The sequence below is a fragment of the Tauraco erythrolophus genome, chromosome 2 (assembly GCF_009769465.1).
Source record: "Tauraco erythrolophus isolate bTauEry1 chromosome 2, bTauEry1.pri, whole genome shotgun sequence".
Lineage (NCBI taxonomy): Eukaryota > Metazoa > Chordata > Aves > Musophagiformes > Musophagidae > Tauraco > Tauraco erythrolophus.
Window position 1 is genome coordinate 19996301 of NC_141466.1, and position 18042 is coordinate 20014342.

General features: G+C 47.0%; 1 protein-coding gene across 1 annotated transcript; it reads left to right on the forward strand.

Annotated features, from left to right (window-relative positions):
- The first annotated feature begins 1477 nt into the window (after positions 1-1477).
- PPIL6 (peptidylprolyl isomerase like 6) lies at positions 1478-11672 on the forward strand. The gene is made up of 8 exons (XM_086608124.1): positions 1478-1564; positions 3043-3138; positions 3597-3785; positions 4614-4676; positions 4831-4978; positions 6894-6950; positions 9990-10125; positions 11561-11672. The coding sequence occupies exons 1-8, from the start codon at positions 1478-1480 to the stop codon at positions 11670-11672; spliced, it is 888 nt and encodes a 295-aa protein (XP_086464250.1).
- The last annotated feature ends 6370 nt before the right edge of the window (positions 11673-18042 follow it).

An 18042-nucleotide genomic window follows, 5' to 3' on the forward strand; every position in this document is an offset into this window, starting at 1 on the left:
TAACACCTTGTGCGCAGGTCTTTCAGGCATAGAGCAACTGTGGTAGCCGAACCTTCAGAATCTGATCCTCTTCACGGTCTTTGATGATGTGAGGATGGAGCTCTTCAAATCCAACATTGCTGCAAATCCCAACAAAACAGCTACAAAAGTGTAACCCTGAGGAATCGCTGTAAGAGACTGTCACTGAGCCACACACTGACCAGAGAAACCTCAGGGCTCTGTGGGGGAGCCCTACTGCAACCTGGGATTTCTTTCTCAATCTGAATTTCTCACAGGCATGGGTAGTTCAGAAACATCTACCTGAGAGGCTCTAGGCTTCTTGGTTCCAACTCTGTGGTTATGTACAAATTTAGCACCTTCTAAAGCCCTTCGGATATACAACTGGGAAAAAAAAAAAGAGTGCACATTGTTATTGAGAAATTAGTGTCATTTTTATTGCATTTAACATAGGTTTGTTCTGCAGAACATATTTTTCCGCATGAAAATCACAACTGTCTCATCTGCAATAGGATTTCGACCCGCTAAAGCTGTATTTTTCCTGGGGATGTGACGATTGTTCCGCTGCTCCATGATGTCACGAGAAGTTACGCGAACTTTTGACACGACGCACAATTCAGTTTTGTCCCTTCTAACACCAGTGTCTCCTAAAATTCTCCTTGCTCAGAGGTGAAAACTGACCTGACCCAGCCATGCCGACGGAAGCCCGCGCTGAACCGGCAGCTGTCTCACAAAACCGCTTTCGCACGCGCTGCATCAGCCAAAAGGGCACAAAGCTGCCGCCGTGGCACAAAGCTTTGCTACCGGAGCCACGACCCCTCTGGAACCCGCTCTCTCCGTGCCCCGTACCGCTCTGCTCAGTGGGAATGATATCTCAGCAGCACCCAGCAAATATAGCTGTGGGCGGGATGTTCCGCGTGGGGAGGAGATGCTCGCTTTCCGCAGGGTGTAATTAAGCTGTAAATCTCACTGCCAGGGGATTTTGCGGGTGCTGGATTTTTACGTTTTTCTGAAAAGCAAAGGAATTCACATGAAAAAGAGTCACCATGGGGAATTAAACACAAAGATACTGGGAAATCCTTGAGCAGAGGCTCCCCACAGGCTGGGAGAGGAATGGGGAAGCACTGCTCTCATGTTTGCTTAGTCTTACCACTTTTTGCTGGGCATCTGCTATTGGCCACTGTTAGCAACGGGATCTTCAGCCTTCCTTTTAAATGATTCCATACTGACAGGATCGGTCCTGAGCTCTGGAAAGAGCTGGCTTCAGTCCTCTGCTTTGCCACACGCTTTCTGTGTAACCTCGTTCTCCTTCCTTCAGGAGAAAATCAGAGCATTTCCCACCCTCTGGCAGGGTTGAAACCCGGTTACGTGAGGCTTGGAAGGTGCTTAGAAACGTGGAGACGAGGGGTGTGTTGGTGTCCGGCGTTGCTATGGAGCCGGGCTCTGTTGACGGACTCAGACTCATGGTGGCCAGGGTGACATGGGACCGCGGCGGGTGCCGGTGGCAGTGACGGTGGTGGGGCTGCTCCGGGACCCAGCTTTCCACGTGGCCAAATGTGCGGCAGAGGTAACCCCTCCTGGGCTTGAACCCCAGCACTGGGTTGGGAGCAGTGGGGAGTGGTGCGGGCTGGAAGTAAACAAGCAGAGGGATGCCTGCGCCTGGTGGCAGCTCTTAAGAAAAAAATATATAGAATTTTGGATTTCTGCTCTTCTTCAGTGCTACCAGCTGCAGGCACAGGCACTAAGGCTTTATGGGCTCCCGGCTTGTGGGAGGAGGTCTCCATTGCAGCACCCTCACCTCCTTGTTCCTACACTTCCAAGAAATTTTACAGCTGTGCAATGCTGTATAAGATGTGATGCACATTGCTGCTCTGCCCGACTCGCACAGCAGCTTATGGCAAGTCCCTCAATGCAGCTCTGTTGTGCCCATGAGAACGCAAAAAGCTGCAAACCTCATGGGGATTCGCAGACTTTTCCTGGGCAGCTGGGCCGTGTGGCATACACACAGCACGCAGCTCACCATGGGGTGCACAGTGCTGACCTTTATGCCCTTCCCTGCCTCTGAGAGTTTATCTGCCAGGCTTGTTCCCCAGCATTATTTGCAGCTGACGAAGCTCTGCCGTCTATCAGTAGCCCTAAGGACACGCCAAGCTGATAGCTGCAGTGGTGTGTGTGCCTCTTGCCTTTTTTCCTTTTTTTTTTTTTTCAGCCACCATCCCAGGGGACCGTGAGCTGAATAGAAAGTCTCTTCTTTGCTTTATCCTTTTTAAGGCCAGCTCGGCTGGCTTTAAGCCACAGCTTGTGGCACTTGTGTGCCACAGCCCACGTGGCAATGAGGCTAGACTGATGGACAGCAATATCCCATATCTAAATAGCGGTGTGCTCCTGAGGCAATGGTACAAGCAACAGGGACAGGAAACATTCCCCTTGCAGCTCTCACCAAGCCACTCGCTTGCCCCAAGGCCCTGCGCCCAATCTCCTGAGACAGCAGAGGACTGCAACTCCCCATGCGTGCAAAACTGTATGCAAAAAATGCAGTCCATGATGCTCAGCAATGTCTTTGAACATCTGCTTACATCCATCTCACATGCCAGGGAGGAGTGGGAGGAAGTGCCCCATCCCTGGAAGTGTTCAAGGCCGGGTTGGATGAGGCTTTGGGCAACCTGGTGTAGTGGAGGGTTTCCCTGCCCATGGCAGGGGGGTTAGAACTAGATGATCTTTGAGGTCCCTTACAACCCAAACCATTCTATGATTCTGTGATTCTAAGTACTAAGTATAATTCAACAACATTTGTGAAGCAACCCTTCATAGAAAATCAAGACACCCACTACATCTGCAAACAGGGATTTAGAGCAATTTGCACGTACTTCTGCACGTGTCGGTAATCACAGCAAAGGCACGAGGGGTGCAGTGCAATAACTGCATTAGAACGTGGCTTTGGTTGTAGTTCATCAGGGGAACACAAGCTGTGATAGGATAGGGGGAGTGTGGGGGGGTATTAAACTGCTTGTAAGCAATTTTTTTTTCCCTACCTTGAAAATCTAGGCTCTGAAGCTGCAGTTTCCAAGCAAGTTTGCAGATCCTGTAATACAGCCTTTAGTGGAATTTGCATGGCATGAATATTTACAGGAGAAAAAGAAGGTAACTCTTGCTTCCTCAGGTTGTTTCGGACACGAGTCCTCTCCCCGGGGCTGCAGGCTCTTCCAGTTCAGTGCCATGCGCCGATTTTGGAAGTGAGCTCTTCCACCCCAATTGATTTAACGTTCTCAGAGACCCTCGAGGCAGGATGAGGCTCTCCAGGTGCTTTTCCTGTTCAGCCTGAGCTGCCCCCAAAGTGACACCCACATGACTGTTGTCACGATAATGTCCCATAGCAGCAGAATCCAGACCTTTAGGGCACGTAACTTTGTGCAATGTCAACTGACCTCACCGAAATCTGCGGCCCAGTCCATTCCAGTTGGCAGGATCTGTGGTTTTAAAAGTAGGAAAAACATAAAAATACCACAGGCCACCTTACCTGTAGTCGATATTACTGATTGCTTCTTCATTAAGTGTGTGATTAACGCCTGGAGGCTTTACGTTGTCCCTCTGACATGCAGGAACTGAGAGGTGAGGTGTGGGCGTACGCCGCCTCGGTGATGTGCTTCATTGACGGCCAGCTGCTGGGGGACGAGGAGGAGCTGCTTAAGTGGTCCCACCATGAGTGGCACTATCGTGACTTCAAGCCCCAGGCACTTTACCGAGCGATTGCTGAGGATTTCTACGTCAAATATCTGAAAAACAGCCAGGCAAGTAGCACTGTTATACACGAAGAGTACGAGGTCTGTAAGTGGCTGGAGAGGTTGTCTGATGAAAGAGCAGGTACCACGAGGAGGAAGGAGACCAAGCACCCGCAACGGAGCATCCCCTGCCAAGGATGGCCAGAAACGGGCAAGCACTAGCCCAGATGCCTGACACATGCTAACTGCTTCAGGGCAATGCTGACCACGCTGCAACCACACTGCTCCAAAATCCCAAACTGCCCAGCCCTTGGCTACCAAAATTCTTGGATACCCTTATTCTTGGGTACCAAAAGCCCAACTGCCAAACCTCTCCTTTCCCAGCCAAGACCCCCTGAAATGGCGTGGTGTCGTTGGGTGAGATGCTGCCGGCGCTGACGCGGTATCGAGAACGGAGGAAAATAAAATGTCACAGCAAAACGAATACTGCAGAAGATGCAGCACCAGTTGCAGGCAGATTTCAGGCTGGCTGGGGAGAGTGAGAAATGTCCGTTTGGCAGGACAGTCGGTGTTCCTGCGGATTCATTTATTCCTGCCGGTACTGTACGGGCTGCAATAGGCACGTAAATAAATGCAAGGTGAGGAAGCGGGCCCTGCCCAGCAGTTTGCTTTAACACACTGTCAGGATTATTTCTGCCCAGAATGAAGTGAAACATCCTCTGCTTTTTTTGTTTCTTTAAACAAAACAGTGAGGATGCTGTTGTGCATTGACAATCCCGTGGACGGTTTCGGAGACCATCCACGCTGGGCAGCTGCACCCCGGAGTGCGTTAGGAAGCGAGCGCAGCACTCAGAGCTGGCCTTTCCCTCACTGCATTCGTTTTTCTGCTTTAAACAGCACGTGTTTGTGTACCTGGAGATAGCCATTGGGGACCAGCGCATCGGGAGGCTGCTGTTTGAGGTACGTTACAGAGGAGAAAAGCAAAAGTGAGGAACAAGGTGGTTTCACCTGCCGAAGAAGGGGGGACAGAATCTGGCCAGTGGACATCGGCTGGGAGTTTCACACCTTGTCAGCTAGGAATTTCACACGTGTTTTCCTCTTCTCACTTTTGCAGCTCTTTTCGGACGCGTGTCCCAGGACCTGTGAGAATTTCCGCGCCTTGTGCGCCGGAGAAGCAAAGTCCCTCCGCGACGGCCGAGAGCTCACCTACAAAAACTCCCTTTTTCATCGCCTCGTGAAATGCAGGTGGATCCAAGGAGGAGGTGCGTTTCCAGGTGTCCTGTGCAAATCCAAGTTACAGCAGAAGTGGGGGATGCTCTGCCTTCATCTACGGAGATGTGGCTGAACTGCATGACAAAGCCAATCTCTGCAGAACAAGCTCTTAATTAATATACATAAAAACCAGAAAACATTTTCTCTTTTAGCCATCTCACTTTGTAACCATAGGAAAGTTAGGGTAATTTCTTCTTTTGGCTATCCAAGACCTTTTCAAAAGAATTTAGGAAACTAATTGAAAGTGTTAACTCTTTTCCTTGAAGTTCTTTGGTAAGTAATTAGGAAACTAATTGGAAACATGAAAACACTAAGAATATCCATAAGAAAACATATTACTTATGTTTTATGTACTTATGTCCATTTATTTATGGAGAGATTAATTTACAGAGGCATTTTAGCCAAGTGTCAGAGTCCTTCCAAACATGCTGGTGAGTTGTCTCAATACCAGTGCTATGCCTGGAGTTTGGCACTGACGAGAAAGGCACCATGAACGATGGGTCATGCAGCTTGCCCGACATCCCCAGGGAAGTCAAGATAGTTAGGTGTATCGGAAGGCATTTCCTTAATTACTCCCTTTTGGTCTGTTATCCATCTTACCTATCTATATTTCTTACCTGAATTTGCCTTGCCTCCTCCAAATGTGAGTGCTTAAATCCATTTTAAGTTTATACTTTGAAGATGCACCTCCTACTTGCCATGAATAACTATGCGATATCTATGTAGTCCATAAAAGCAACGTAAGATTACAAGCTTGCTACCGTAGAGGACTAACCATAACCTGACTTGTGTAAGATAGAATGATAAAATGGTTTGGGTTGGAAGGGACCTCAAAGATCATCTAGTTCCAACCCCTCTGCCATAGGCATGGACACCCTCCACTAGATCAGGTTGCTCAAAGTCTCATCCAACCTGGCCTTGAACAGCTCCAGGGATGGGGCAGCCACAACATCTCCAGGTAACCTGCTCTAGTGCCTCACCACCCTCAGAAGGAAGAATTTCTTCCTTAGATCTCATCTAAATCTACCCTCTTTCAGTTTAAAGCCATTGCCCTTTGTCTTATCACTACATGCCCTTGTCAAAAGTCCCTCTTCAGCTTTCTTGTAGGCCCTCTTTTAAGTACTAGAAGGCTGCTAGAAGGTGTCCCCGGAGCCTTCTCTTCTGCAGGCTGAATAACCCCGACTCTCTCAGCCTGTCTTCATAGGAAAGGTGCTCCAGCCCTCTGAGCATCTTCGTGGCCCTCCTCTGGACCTGCTCCAACAGGTCCATGTATAATATCTAAATAAAGTAACAAAGCCCGACTTCTTAAAAAAATAAAAAATAGATGCATCGGGCTTCTTTAGTGCCTCACTCACCAGAAATCTGGTTCAATAGGAATGTCTCTCTCATCAAATCTCTTTTCTTAGACACATTAGTGTTCTTAACGCACCATAATACCACAGCTGTGTTTTCATCCTTCCTGCTTCTAACCCTGCTCCCCATGACAGGTGGCCTTCTCCAGGGTGTCCCTTCCTTGGCTGGCTGCTGCCACCGCAGGAGCTCTCTCAGGAGCGGAGATCATCATAGAATCATCATAGAATCATCATAGAATCACCATAGAATGATGCATTCTATCGTCATCATAGATGCTGTATTCTCACTTGAGATACTAGCTTCAGTGGGGCAGTGATTAAACACACCACATAAAGTAGTTCTCCATAGAGAGACTATATCTTGGGATGGAAGCAGAGCTCTTTCCAAAGGTCCATTAAAATTTCAGTAGTAAAACAAAAAGATAGATGCAGCTGTAGCCCAAGGCTGATGCACACCCCACGTCTCTGACCTCGGCTGAGCTGCTCACTGACAACCCCCAAAAACGCCTGTGATAAACCTGGTCTCTGATGGTTACTTTTATCTACCCTGCAGATATCATAAGCGGAAAGGGAGACAGAGGAGAGTCAATTTATGGCCCCACCTTTGAAGGTATGGTTCCTCAGCTGTCTTACTGCGTGGAAGGCAAATTTCCGCAAAAATCTAATGCTTGATCTGATCTCATTCACAGAATAACCTGGGAATTTCCTTTCATCTCCCTAAGGCAACAGGGTTTGCTTTTCAGTCAGAACTATTAGCTGCTTGTACTAGCATGAGCGGACCGCTTTAGTGAGGACACTTTCTGATCTCTAACCTTGTCCCCCTCCTCTGATGTCCCCTGCCCGAGGCTCAGCTCCACCAGCCCCTTCTCCCTGCCTAAATGAGGGCTGATGGTCACCTGCCGCCTACTTCAAACTGCGAACACTCACCTTTGTGGACAGGACCTTAGAAATCATAGAATCATAGAATCATAGAATCATAGAATGGTTAGGGCTGGAAGGGACCTTCAAAGGTCATCTAGTCCAACCCCCCTGCAAGGAACAGGGATATCTCCAACTAGATCAGGTTGCTCAGGGCCTCATCCAACCTGGCCTTGAACGTCTCCAGGCAGAAGTGGATTAGCTACAGGTCTCCAGGCACCCGATACCACTTGTTTAAATGCATTTACAGTGATAGAAGTAAGTCAGCTTTAACTCTGGATTTCCTGGACCTCAGGCAGCTTTTCAGGCTTGGGCACACCGCAGGCATTGCTGCCAGCGCCTACGGGACTCTGCGGAGGTACAGGCAGTTACTTCTCACTCTCACACAAAACTGTGAAAGTCAAGAAATGACAAACATGAGCTAAGTTTAACAAAAAATGTTCCCCCATACAGGTATAAAGTACTAAAACGTAAAGAAAAAAGAACATTATAACATGCAATATTTAAGAAAAACAACCTATATAATTGACACAGACATTTGAGATCTTCTGTTTAGATTAAATGCTACCCATAAAGATGCTTTATGACAGTAAAAGCACTTTCGACAGCTATTTATGTTCCCTTATATAAAAGCTTTCCCACTGCCAATGGCGCAAACGATGTGACATTTGAGCCGTCTGGGCAGCAGCCAACAGCGAGGTCAGAAATGCCAAGTGTAGCTGAAAACTTTCTTTCCCAAGACGCTGAAGAGCCCACTCGTGAGGAGAAGCCGTGCTCACCTCGAGGCCCCGGGACGGATGAAACAAAATCCGGGTGGAGGAGGGTGGCTACCCCACTCTGCCTGGCGGAGTCACAGGGCTGGCAGGCAGGAAAGCTGCTGGAAGTGAAAGCCTGGCATGCGGGATTTAAGGCAGCAAATGCTACATGCTGCCTAAAGCGGGCAAGAAGGGGCAAAAGTCACTTCTTTGACGCCAAAGCTCCTGAAATAGCAGCAAGCCTAGGCTCTCAGGACACGCGCATCTCAGAAAGAACAAAAGCTGGTATTGGAAAAAAAGAGGACTGGCTGTTAAATTGTTTGCATGGCGGGTATCACCAAGGATTTAAAAGCCCAGCGCTGGGCTCCATCCTCCCCCAGGCAAAGCTTGTGCTTTCCCTGTGCTACCCAGGAAAGAAGCTGCCATGTGGCGTGGGAAGGTGAAGATGCATCAAAAATCGCTTAAGTAATTTTAAGGTGGATTTAATTTGGAATCTGCCAACCTTGAAAGTGTCCCTGGAAGAGTTTTATTATCCATATAGCACATACTCCACGTGTTGATGTATTAAAGGAGAGGATTGCTGGTTCTTCCCCTCCTCCTTTTTAATTAAAAGTTGCTTTTCATCCTTGAGAAAGGAGTTCAGTTGGATATGCCTTTCTATTTTAAGGCTTAGATTGCTTTCCCAGTACTTCCCGCAAAACTATTTTACTCTGAGGGCAGAGGACAAATATCTTCGATATCTGAAAAGGGTGAGAGATGCCTCTGTCAGCCGGTAATGTTCTGGGAGACTCCACGCTTGGCACGCGGCCGGGCACTGCAACGCTTGCTGAAATTAATGGGACGCAACCGCATTTTACTGCAATGAGCTGAAAGTATCGAGGTAATTCCAGAGAATCATTCGGACTGGAGCGTCATGTCATAGGACAAAGCATCCTACTCCAAAATTAGTCCGCCAAAGTAATTTTGCAAACTGCAAGGCAGTGGTCAGGGAGTAACTGTTCAGTTAAAATTTAATTACCGTTTTTATGAATAATTTTCTGAGAAGGGCACTTATACAAGGTAAAAAGATTTTTTCAAAAAATCAGAGAACAATCCAAACTTTTCTACAGTTTCGTTCAAGCTTGTTGAGAGCTCGATGAGGCTCTTGACTGCTCAGTGTGATCGGGTCAGAGACGAGCGATGGAGGAGGCCAGGATCATGCACGCCCTGCTCCCTACCTGCTCCGCAGAGGAGAAGGAGTCAAGTCCTTACCATCATCCCCCAAACCCAAGCACACCTGATGTCTATCCTTCCCCTGTCATCCCCCTTGACAGCCATTTCTTTTCTCCCTCACCAGTCCTTCCTCAGCTGGTGTGGAGGATCCTTTTCACTTCCTCGCCCCTCTCGCTTGCCCTTGCCTTGCATCTCCCATCGCCTGCCTCCTCTCCTCGCCCCGGAACAAAGCTTCTGCTCTGAGACCACTCCAGCCTCCTCAACTAACTATCTGCTTTCCATTTATTCAGCTCTGTCATTTCATTTGGCTAAAGAAGTCTCCTGCTTGTCCTCCCATGTGCATTGCCAAGCCCTGGGAGCAGCCAGGCATCCCGCCCCTGCCAGGCATGTCCTTTCTGTGCTCCTTGTGGACCTCGTCTTCCACACCACAGGCAGTGGCAGGAGAGGAGGCAGAGCAGAGGCTGCGCCTGGAGAAATACTCAAATACCTCGAGTGCTTTTTTATGGTTATTTTTTCACGAGCTTCTTTACTGGCTTCAGCACTGGGCAGCAGTGGGAAGCTCTTTCTAGGAAGGGCATCCATTCAAAACAGACTTGGCTTGCATGAGACTCAATGAGAGCTTTAGGGGAGAAGGAGAAGGGAAAGGGAGAGTGGGGAAGGAGGAAAGAGAAGCTCGTGGGAGCTGGCACAAGGGAGCTGTACGGTGAACAGCAGCAAAGGGAGCAACATAACCATGGCCTTTCATTCCCGAACTCTTTCCCTAGATGAGAGCTTCTCCGTCCGTCACAAAGGAAGAGGGGTCCTCGGGATGGGCAACAAGGGCCGCCACACAAATGGCTCGCAGTTCTACATCACCCTCCAGCCAGCTCCTGACCTGGACAGAAAATATGTGGCTTTTGGGTAGGTATGCACAAGCTTGCCCCCAGCACTGTGTGTGGGAGGTCGCCCTGGCCCCGCAGGACATCGCTGCCCAGGAGGAAGCGTCGGTGAAATCCCTACGGCAGCTGCAATGCAGATGCCTCTGGCCAGGGGGAGGATGGATAAGTCAGATCTGAAATACCTAACAACACCCATCCCTCCTTTTTTCTGCCCTGGCCTGGCTCGCTCAAGCTGGAATACCCTATGGCAAAGCTGCCGGGGCATCTCCAGGATGAAGGCTACAAACTGGAAGGCTGCACAGCTCGGTGCCAGCCGAAGGTGGGCCCTGATGGACAGGGAGGTGTTGAGCAAAGCCTCCGGGCTCTGCTCTGCCCTCACGAGCTGAAAGAAATTATTTTAGTGAATGTGTGCTGAGAGTTTGTTCTCAGTAGGTCAATGTATGGGGCCAGCCCTGCTGAGATTTTTAGGTTTTCAGGAATGTAACGAGGAAGATTATTGCTCTGAGCAGTTTGCTTGATGTAACATATGTAGATATTGCCACAGAGAGAGAAAGTCATGGTGCAGTTTCCATGTAACCGCATCATGGAGATAGAACATTTTTAAAGGAAGTGAAACATGTAACTGCCTGACCTACAGAGAACAAACCAAAAGCAACTGCTGGCTGGATATATTTATAACCAGCAGAGTTCACCTCAAGTTTCTGCCTTGCCACCAGCTTTGTGTAATCTGAAAGGTGCAGGACCCATGACCTTATAGCCAGGCCCTCTGACATCTGAGTGGGAGGTTAACCCTGAGGGAGCAAAAAGCAGCCACAGCATACGATGAGGACAGCCAGGCACTTTCCAGCCCTGCGCTGGATTGGTCCTTCTGACCTCCCCACTTGGGCAAGGACCACCTGCGATGTCCTCTCTGCTTGGTAGCACTGTGGCAGATGGGATGGGGTAGGATGGGATGGGATATGGTACAAAGCTTTCCAGAGCACCGCTGGCATCCATCGCCGGGCCGGTGCCTGCAAGAGGCACAGCTTGTGCTCCTGAAGCGTGGGGGCAGGACAGGCTGAAAATCATAAAGATTGCAAAATGCTGGACTGTTTTCAGGATGCAGGTTGGTGTTGTGAAGGAAGGAAACGAAAGATTTCTCAGGGACTTACTTCTAATAACTGTCACTTCTGACAACATGTCTCTTGACTTCTTTCTCCTCAAAAGTAACGGCCGTTTGTAGAGAGGGCACACGGTACAACAATTATTTCTTTAAATAAATGTAGCTGCATTATCGCCTCTCCTGAAATCAAGAACTGATGGTGTTGGTCGCTTCATCGCGAAGAACAGCTCTAAAGTGCAGAGCGGCTGCAGCCTGTCAGTCGGAAACTGGTGCCTGGGTTTCTTACGGCCCCCGGAGGCTGCGGAGCTGGCTCCAGACGGAGACAAATCATATGGGCGCTTTCTCCCTCCCGTAGGCAACTGATCGAGGGCACGGAGGTCCTCCAGAGACTGGAAGCCGTACCTACCTATAACGAAAAGCCTAAGGTAGCCTGCAAGATTATTAACTGTGGGACTTTTGAGCCGTGATTACCAGCTGGTTTTCCTGCCTGCTGTAAGGTAGAGTACTATTTTCCACTCACCTTTTCAGACACCTTCATGGTTTTCACTTATGGCAAAAATAAAAGCACTTCTTGCACGTGTGAATGGCTTCAAAACGTTGTTTTGGCTTAAAAAAAAATGTTTGTAAGCTGTTAAAAAGCAATTTACAGGAGTATAGAAAAAGACTTGTGAACGTATCTCAGCGCCAGTCTACAGTTTATGGGAAACAGTGTTAATATGATCATATAGGGACAAGCAGATATGATAAAATGCACATATGGCTAAAGCACGGGTGGACAGATGGATACACACCTATAGGCATAAAGTGTCACTGTTCCTGGCTAAATTCTGCCTCTGCCACAACCTCCACAGCACAAATTTCCTGCCAGGTTTGCCCCGTATAGCTCAGACACCAGATGTTGTCTGCACATGGTAACTCAGACATCTCAGAGGAAAGAAGAAAAATAAAAATAAATGTTTGCAGGACTGCAGCGTCTCTGAATGCCATACATTCGATCCTGCGCTGACTGCTATAAACTAAAAGTAACGCCCTGGAAATCAGGTTGGGCTGCATCAGGCCAAAACCAGGAAATCCTAGAGCAGGTGTAAGCTTGAAGTAATTATTTTTGGCAGATGGTCTCAAGTAACAAAAATGTGACTATTGCCACTAAAACAGAGGGAAAAAAAAATGTTTGTAAAGTTATTGCAAACCAGGAATTTTTAAGGTTAGTGGTGGATGCAATACTACACAACGATGGCGAGTGTCAGTGATTTCTTACATGCAAGATCTCTCTGATGTACAAGGCAGAGCTCGGGCATGGATGGCTTCTGCAGAGCCACAAGTGGAGTGGCAGGTAAGCATTAAAAGAAGAGAAGATGTGTGGAAAATCAAAATGCAGTGTGGAAGGAGAGGCCGTAACCATGCCTTGGAAGTTCAAAGGAAAGAATGTTCATTTGTGGAGCTTGGATGCAGATAGAAGGCTAAGCCAGCTCTGCTGTACCAGGGCAGCACGGACACCATCGGTGCACATACGGCGCTCTCATCTCTATTCCCAGGGCTGGGAAGGGTGCTGTGCTGAGCGACCTTTGCTCCTGGGCTTGCCGGATGAGCCGCTAAATCCCACAAAACAGCGCCAGTGCAGGATGGGAAGGGCTGAATTAGAGAAGTGTTAGGAGAGACCTAGTTTTGTCTGAGCTTAAGCCCTCCGATTTCAAGACAAGTAAAAATCTTAAGTTTATTTGCTAAATGGGAATGAATTTAACGAATCAGCAAATGTTTAACTGAATGCCTGAAGAGGGCACAAATCTAGAGTGATCTCCAGATGCTAGGAGAACAGAGATTGTCCTTGTTTTAGCAAGGGGATTTAAGTTTTTCTTTACTTATGGTATAAACCAAAAAGATTCTTCAATCTAAAATATCTGTATATGTCTGCTAAGGAGCCTTTAACACATTTAAAGCATTCTGCAATCTATACAGAGACTACTATATAGGAGCTAAGTCTTCTGTAGGAACATTTCAAATCAATTAAACTGCCTAAAGAATAATTATTTTCACTTCATATTTTTGTGCCAAAGATGAAAATACAGTGTCGTATTTTCTTCATAAAATAACACATTTCCTGACAAATTACTTTTCATAACTAATAGAGACTATTGCTATGAAAGGAAATGGCTTCAAAACTCAGTATTGGGACAGAGGTTAGTGGCTCTTATTTCTTACAAGGGTTTTAAATTGTGTTCAAATGTTTAAAGATAAAACGTCAGAAAAGGAATTTTAGTTCTGCAGGTTACAGAGAACAATGCTAAAAGACCAATTAATTGATTTTTTAATTTCTGTTGGCTTGATCAGTCATAGCAGGTCTGCTCTGTAGCGTGGCTCCACCCCAATGTCCCCAGTGACTCCACGAGGGACCAAGCAGAGAACAGCGTGTGCTTCCAGTCGAAACGGTCTGATCTGAGCAGCAGTCAGAGCACAGAAACTCATGCTCTGGCAACGGGCAGTGTTCAGGATCCCTCAGGGCAGACAAACGCCCAATCGTGTCACGTATCAGAAAGCTGATCCTGTGCCAAAAGTCACAGACCTGGCAACAAGAATGATGGCTGGATGTACGACATACAGGGTGTCATATGCTCGGGATCTCGGAGAGCCGCGCAGGGTGACTGGGCAGGAGACAACTGGTTGAAGTTACACCACATGGAAAATGTTATAATGAGAAAAGGAGAGTACAACCGGGAAATATTTTGAATTTCAGGCATAATGATCCTTCAGGCAAGCCACAATTACTGTATTCACATTGCTCACAACAGGACACTATGCCAGAAAAAATGTGGTAAAACCTTTCATCCAGTATTAAGGAGGTTACCTAAAAGAAAGAATGTGTCTTTCAACCCTGGTTCCCCAGTGCCTAAGGAGCCCAAGGCGATGAACAATGAAACAGGAAAGGAATCATCTTAACCTCAATCCAAAATGGTGTTTTGTGCCATATTTTCTACTGTAACCTACACCTCTGATCAAGTCACTAGGAAAGCATTGCCTCCTCCGAGAGAGCCAGACCCAAGAAGTGGAGGGGGCAAGCAGCCAGAGGATGCGCAAGTCCAGAGGCAAGAAACGGGGTCTCCAAAAAGCTAGGAAACTCAGGGGTGGCCTGCAGACGGGGCGGTGAAGACTTCTATTGCCAACTGCTGGTTTTGGAGAAGTTCCCTTCCCAGCAACCATACAAAAAAACCTCCCTTCTATAAAGGGCAGATGGCAGCAACCTCCATCCTGAGAAAACTATTATCTTACTGGATTACGTAGTGTTTTATTTATGTAATGTGTTACTGCTGTAAGAAAAATTGGTATCTGTCAAGTTCATTAGAGTTCTATGCTGAGCTTCTTACTCCAGCAAAACACTCTCTCAGAAACTGCTCTAAATGAAAAGTGACGAAAGAAGCCCTCAGCCTACATACAAAGTTATTTTCTTCATGCAGGTGTATGTGTTAGAACCATGAGGACAGTGTGCTCCAGCCGCTACCCCTTACTAATTCAAGCACTGACCAGACAAACGTTGGAGGATGAAGTCATTAACTACAATGTAGTTTACCTAATCTGAGGTCAGAGGGTTTCTGAATCTGACCCAGGAGGGCTGCCAAGGTCAACGGAAATTGTTAGGTGGCCCCTCAGCTGTGCAGGTGCTCCACACTGATCTGGGGAAGCTCTGGGATCTCTGAAGTATATGTTCATTTTAATTGTACCAGGTGGGCCTTAGACAACATATTTCACCTTCCTACAGACCAGCCTCACTTTCCTTTTTCAGCCGTCATGGCTACAGCTCTCTGCTATTGTCCTGTGTATACTTATTCCCTCGGACATGCTTAACAAAACCACTGCTGACCCCCAGCCATAACTCAGAGACAAAAGATTTCCTGCCATGAATTTCAGGGAGAAAAAAAGATACTCCAAAGGACTGGTTTGGAAAGAACTTTCCTGAAAATATCAACTATGTAGCATATGAAACGGATCAGAATGATGTGATACAGCTATCGCATGAAGAAAATGGGTAGGCAGAATGATTTTACAAACTTAACAGAAAGAAACTTGCTACTGTAATTCTGATGAGGTTTAGGATGATAAGAAGCAGTAACGAGTGGCCAGCTCAACAGAGCTCAATCATGCCCGTACCTCAGATGCCGTGAGCACTGGTCCAGGCTGTCAGGACACAGCGAAAGCCAGAGGGCCGGGTCAGTGGTCCCCAAGGCCAGGCACAGTCAGGGCTGTGGCACTCCTGGGGTTGCAGCTCAGGTGGGGCCAAGTGCAAGTGCCTCAGCTTAAAAGCATCTCCCGAGAAAAAGTGGGGGAGCCCCCACTGAGGTTCCTTCTCCTTAAAAGTGCCGAGGCTGGCCAAGGCATCTTTTATCAGCCAGGCAGCCTTGAGCACAGAGCTGAACTCCTAGGAGCAGGGGGCCAGAGCCCACTGCTGTATTCCATCTTCAGCAACAGAAAAATGCATGTTACAAATACCGTAAATGGATGTACTTCAGGTACCATCCTGTTGCAGGGAGACTCCATCGAAACATTAGCCTTATTTTTCTTTGATTACTTAAATCAGCCTGACCTCGTTCTGGGATTGGTCCCAGCTGTGCAGGTGAAATGTTTATTCCTATCTCACTTCTGCCATTGCCTTCCATTCCTCTCAAGGCATCTCCCTTTGGCTTGCCTTAGGCTAAAAGCATTGGCCTGTACCACTGTCTCTAAAAGAGCTACAAAAAATCTTTTAGCGTTATTACATCCTCACTACCACTCTGCATATCTGTTTTTACCCGTTCCTTATCTTAAAAGCAGCCTTTCCACCCTGCCTGGTAGGGCTGAGCAAGTGCCTGTACCCCAGCACGCATGAGGGGGCACCGACAGAGCTCCACCTCGATTGCCTCAGGCAGGTGCCAACATCCTCACCCAGAATTTCTGCTGGGGACAGACACATGGGCACCTTAAACGCACTTAGATGTCACACAGCACAGCATGTGCCACCCCGGATGTGCCTTAGGACTGTGTCCAGCCCCAGTCAGACACGCCTCCACAGCAGGATCTACCATCATACCCATCTCACGATGCCAGGAGTAACTAAGGTTACAAAGCTCTGAGCACAGGAGTCGATGCATTATTTCTGAACGATTACAAAGGTGGTGAAAGGCACCAGAATCCAATAAATACATCATGATGTAATGGTATGAAATACCTCAAAACCTCTTTGGATGGTGCACTCCCCTTGTTAAAATACTCATCATGTATTTACATTTCACACCCACTTCTCTGTCCAGGCAGGTGAAAGGACAATTTGGAAATGAACACAAATGTTTACAAATTGAACCAAATACATGTTCCTTTCAGTTTATCTACTATTTGGTTGGTTTTTTTTCATTCATTGCCACCATCTCAAACTGCATTACACTCCTCTGGAACCTCTTCAAAAGCCCCATTACCACGTCTTGCCCAGCACTGACTGATACAACACGATCTGCTGCGATTCCTGGGCATTTATTTATTACATTTAAAATGTGCTTCCCTAAGATGGACATCTGCAGACCCTTAGCTTTTACCCATTTCTGCCAAGGACTTTACATAAATTTCTAGTAAGGCAGTGCTTGGAACTCCTTATAGATTCAAAACAGAGGTAAATGCCTTACTAACCACTAAGTACATAACAGCGCGACGAAAAACGGATACGGTGATGAATGTGATGTTTTAAATCCAACAAAAACAACCCAGACTGCCATGATCCTGCTGACTGTATGCTACAACAAAGTCCTGAGATGCTGACTTTAAGGAAAAACAGATAACCCACATTTATCATTCACTTGGAATTCCACCAGCCCCCGGGATTACATGATAGACATGCTTTCACTTGCTTGTGGAGAGGAGCTGTAGCTGTAATTCTTGCCCTGCTGGTAATCTTAGTTCCGTTTTATTCTGTACTTCATTTTCTCCCAGTTTTTCCATGTATGTACGCACTGGCTAGAGTCTTGTCTTTTATTAATCACATTTAACATGTCCTACTTGTTTTCCTTCTCAGAAGGAGAGATTTTTACTACGTAGTCCTCATGAAATGCAGATTGCAGCAACGTGTCCAGCACATGAACTGACCTGCCACTGCATCCCTCATAAAACACTATGATAACTGCTGAAGATAGATTTAATATCATCACCCACAAGAACTGCAAAAAGGAAAACCTCAGTTCAAACAATGCCACATGTCTAGTGGAATCACAAGAGATCCTGCGAATCAAGCTCTGATCCCAGTAAGAGAGCCTTGTCCCAAAAGGACATAAAAATCTCTGCAGGCATGGCCAAGAGGGATGAGTGGAAGCCATAGGAAACTTCCACATTCGATGCTTACTGCAGTTTCGGTTACGTTGCAGTATCTGTTTTATGCTGCTCCTCAATATATTTTATATGCTGCTTATTAAAAGTTAAAATAGAAACATAGTATTTTAATAACGAATGTGAAAATTATTCCTTCTCATTAAAAAGCCAGCAACTTTAATCATAGTGCAAGAATTACTAAACTATTTTACAACGACACTTCAGTAAAAAGTACATGCAGACTGAAAGATAACTGAAGTGAGTGACTGCAGTCACCTTATCACTTCACAGAACTGAATTCAGATGTCGCTGACAGTTACATCCAACAGAACATGTTTGGCCATTTCACTGCAGCTGCTACGAGGTTCCTGTTCTATCACAAAATTTATTTTCTCTGCTGTTTTCTCCGCAGTTTTTTTTTTTTAATATAATTTCACTCTAAGATTCCTTTGCAGGAATGCAAAGCATTAGCCATCCTGCCCACTAGCAGAAGCACCACAATATATGACAGTACAGAAA

Coding starts and splice junctions, on each gene's coding strand:
- PPIL6 (XM_086608124.1), top strand. CDS start 1,478: ATGGGACCGCGGCGGGTGCCGGTGGCAGTGACGGTGGTGGGGCTGCTC. Junction 3,139..3,596: donor ATTTACAGGAGAAAAAGAAG/GTAACTCTTGCT, acceptor TCTGACATGCAG/GAACTGAGAGGTGAGGTGTG. Junction 4,677..4,830: donor TCGGGAGGCTGCTGTTTGAG/GTACGTTACAGA, acceptor TCACTTTTGCAG/CTCTTTTCGGACGCGTGTCC.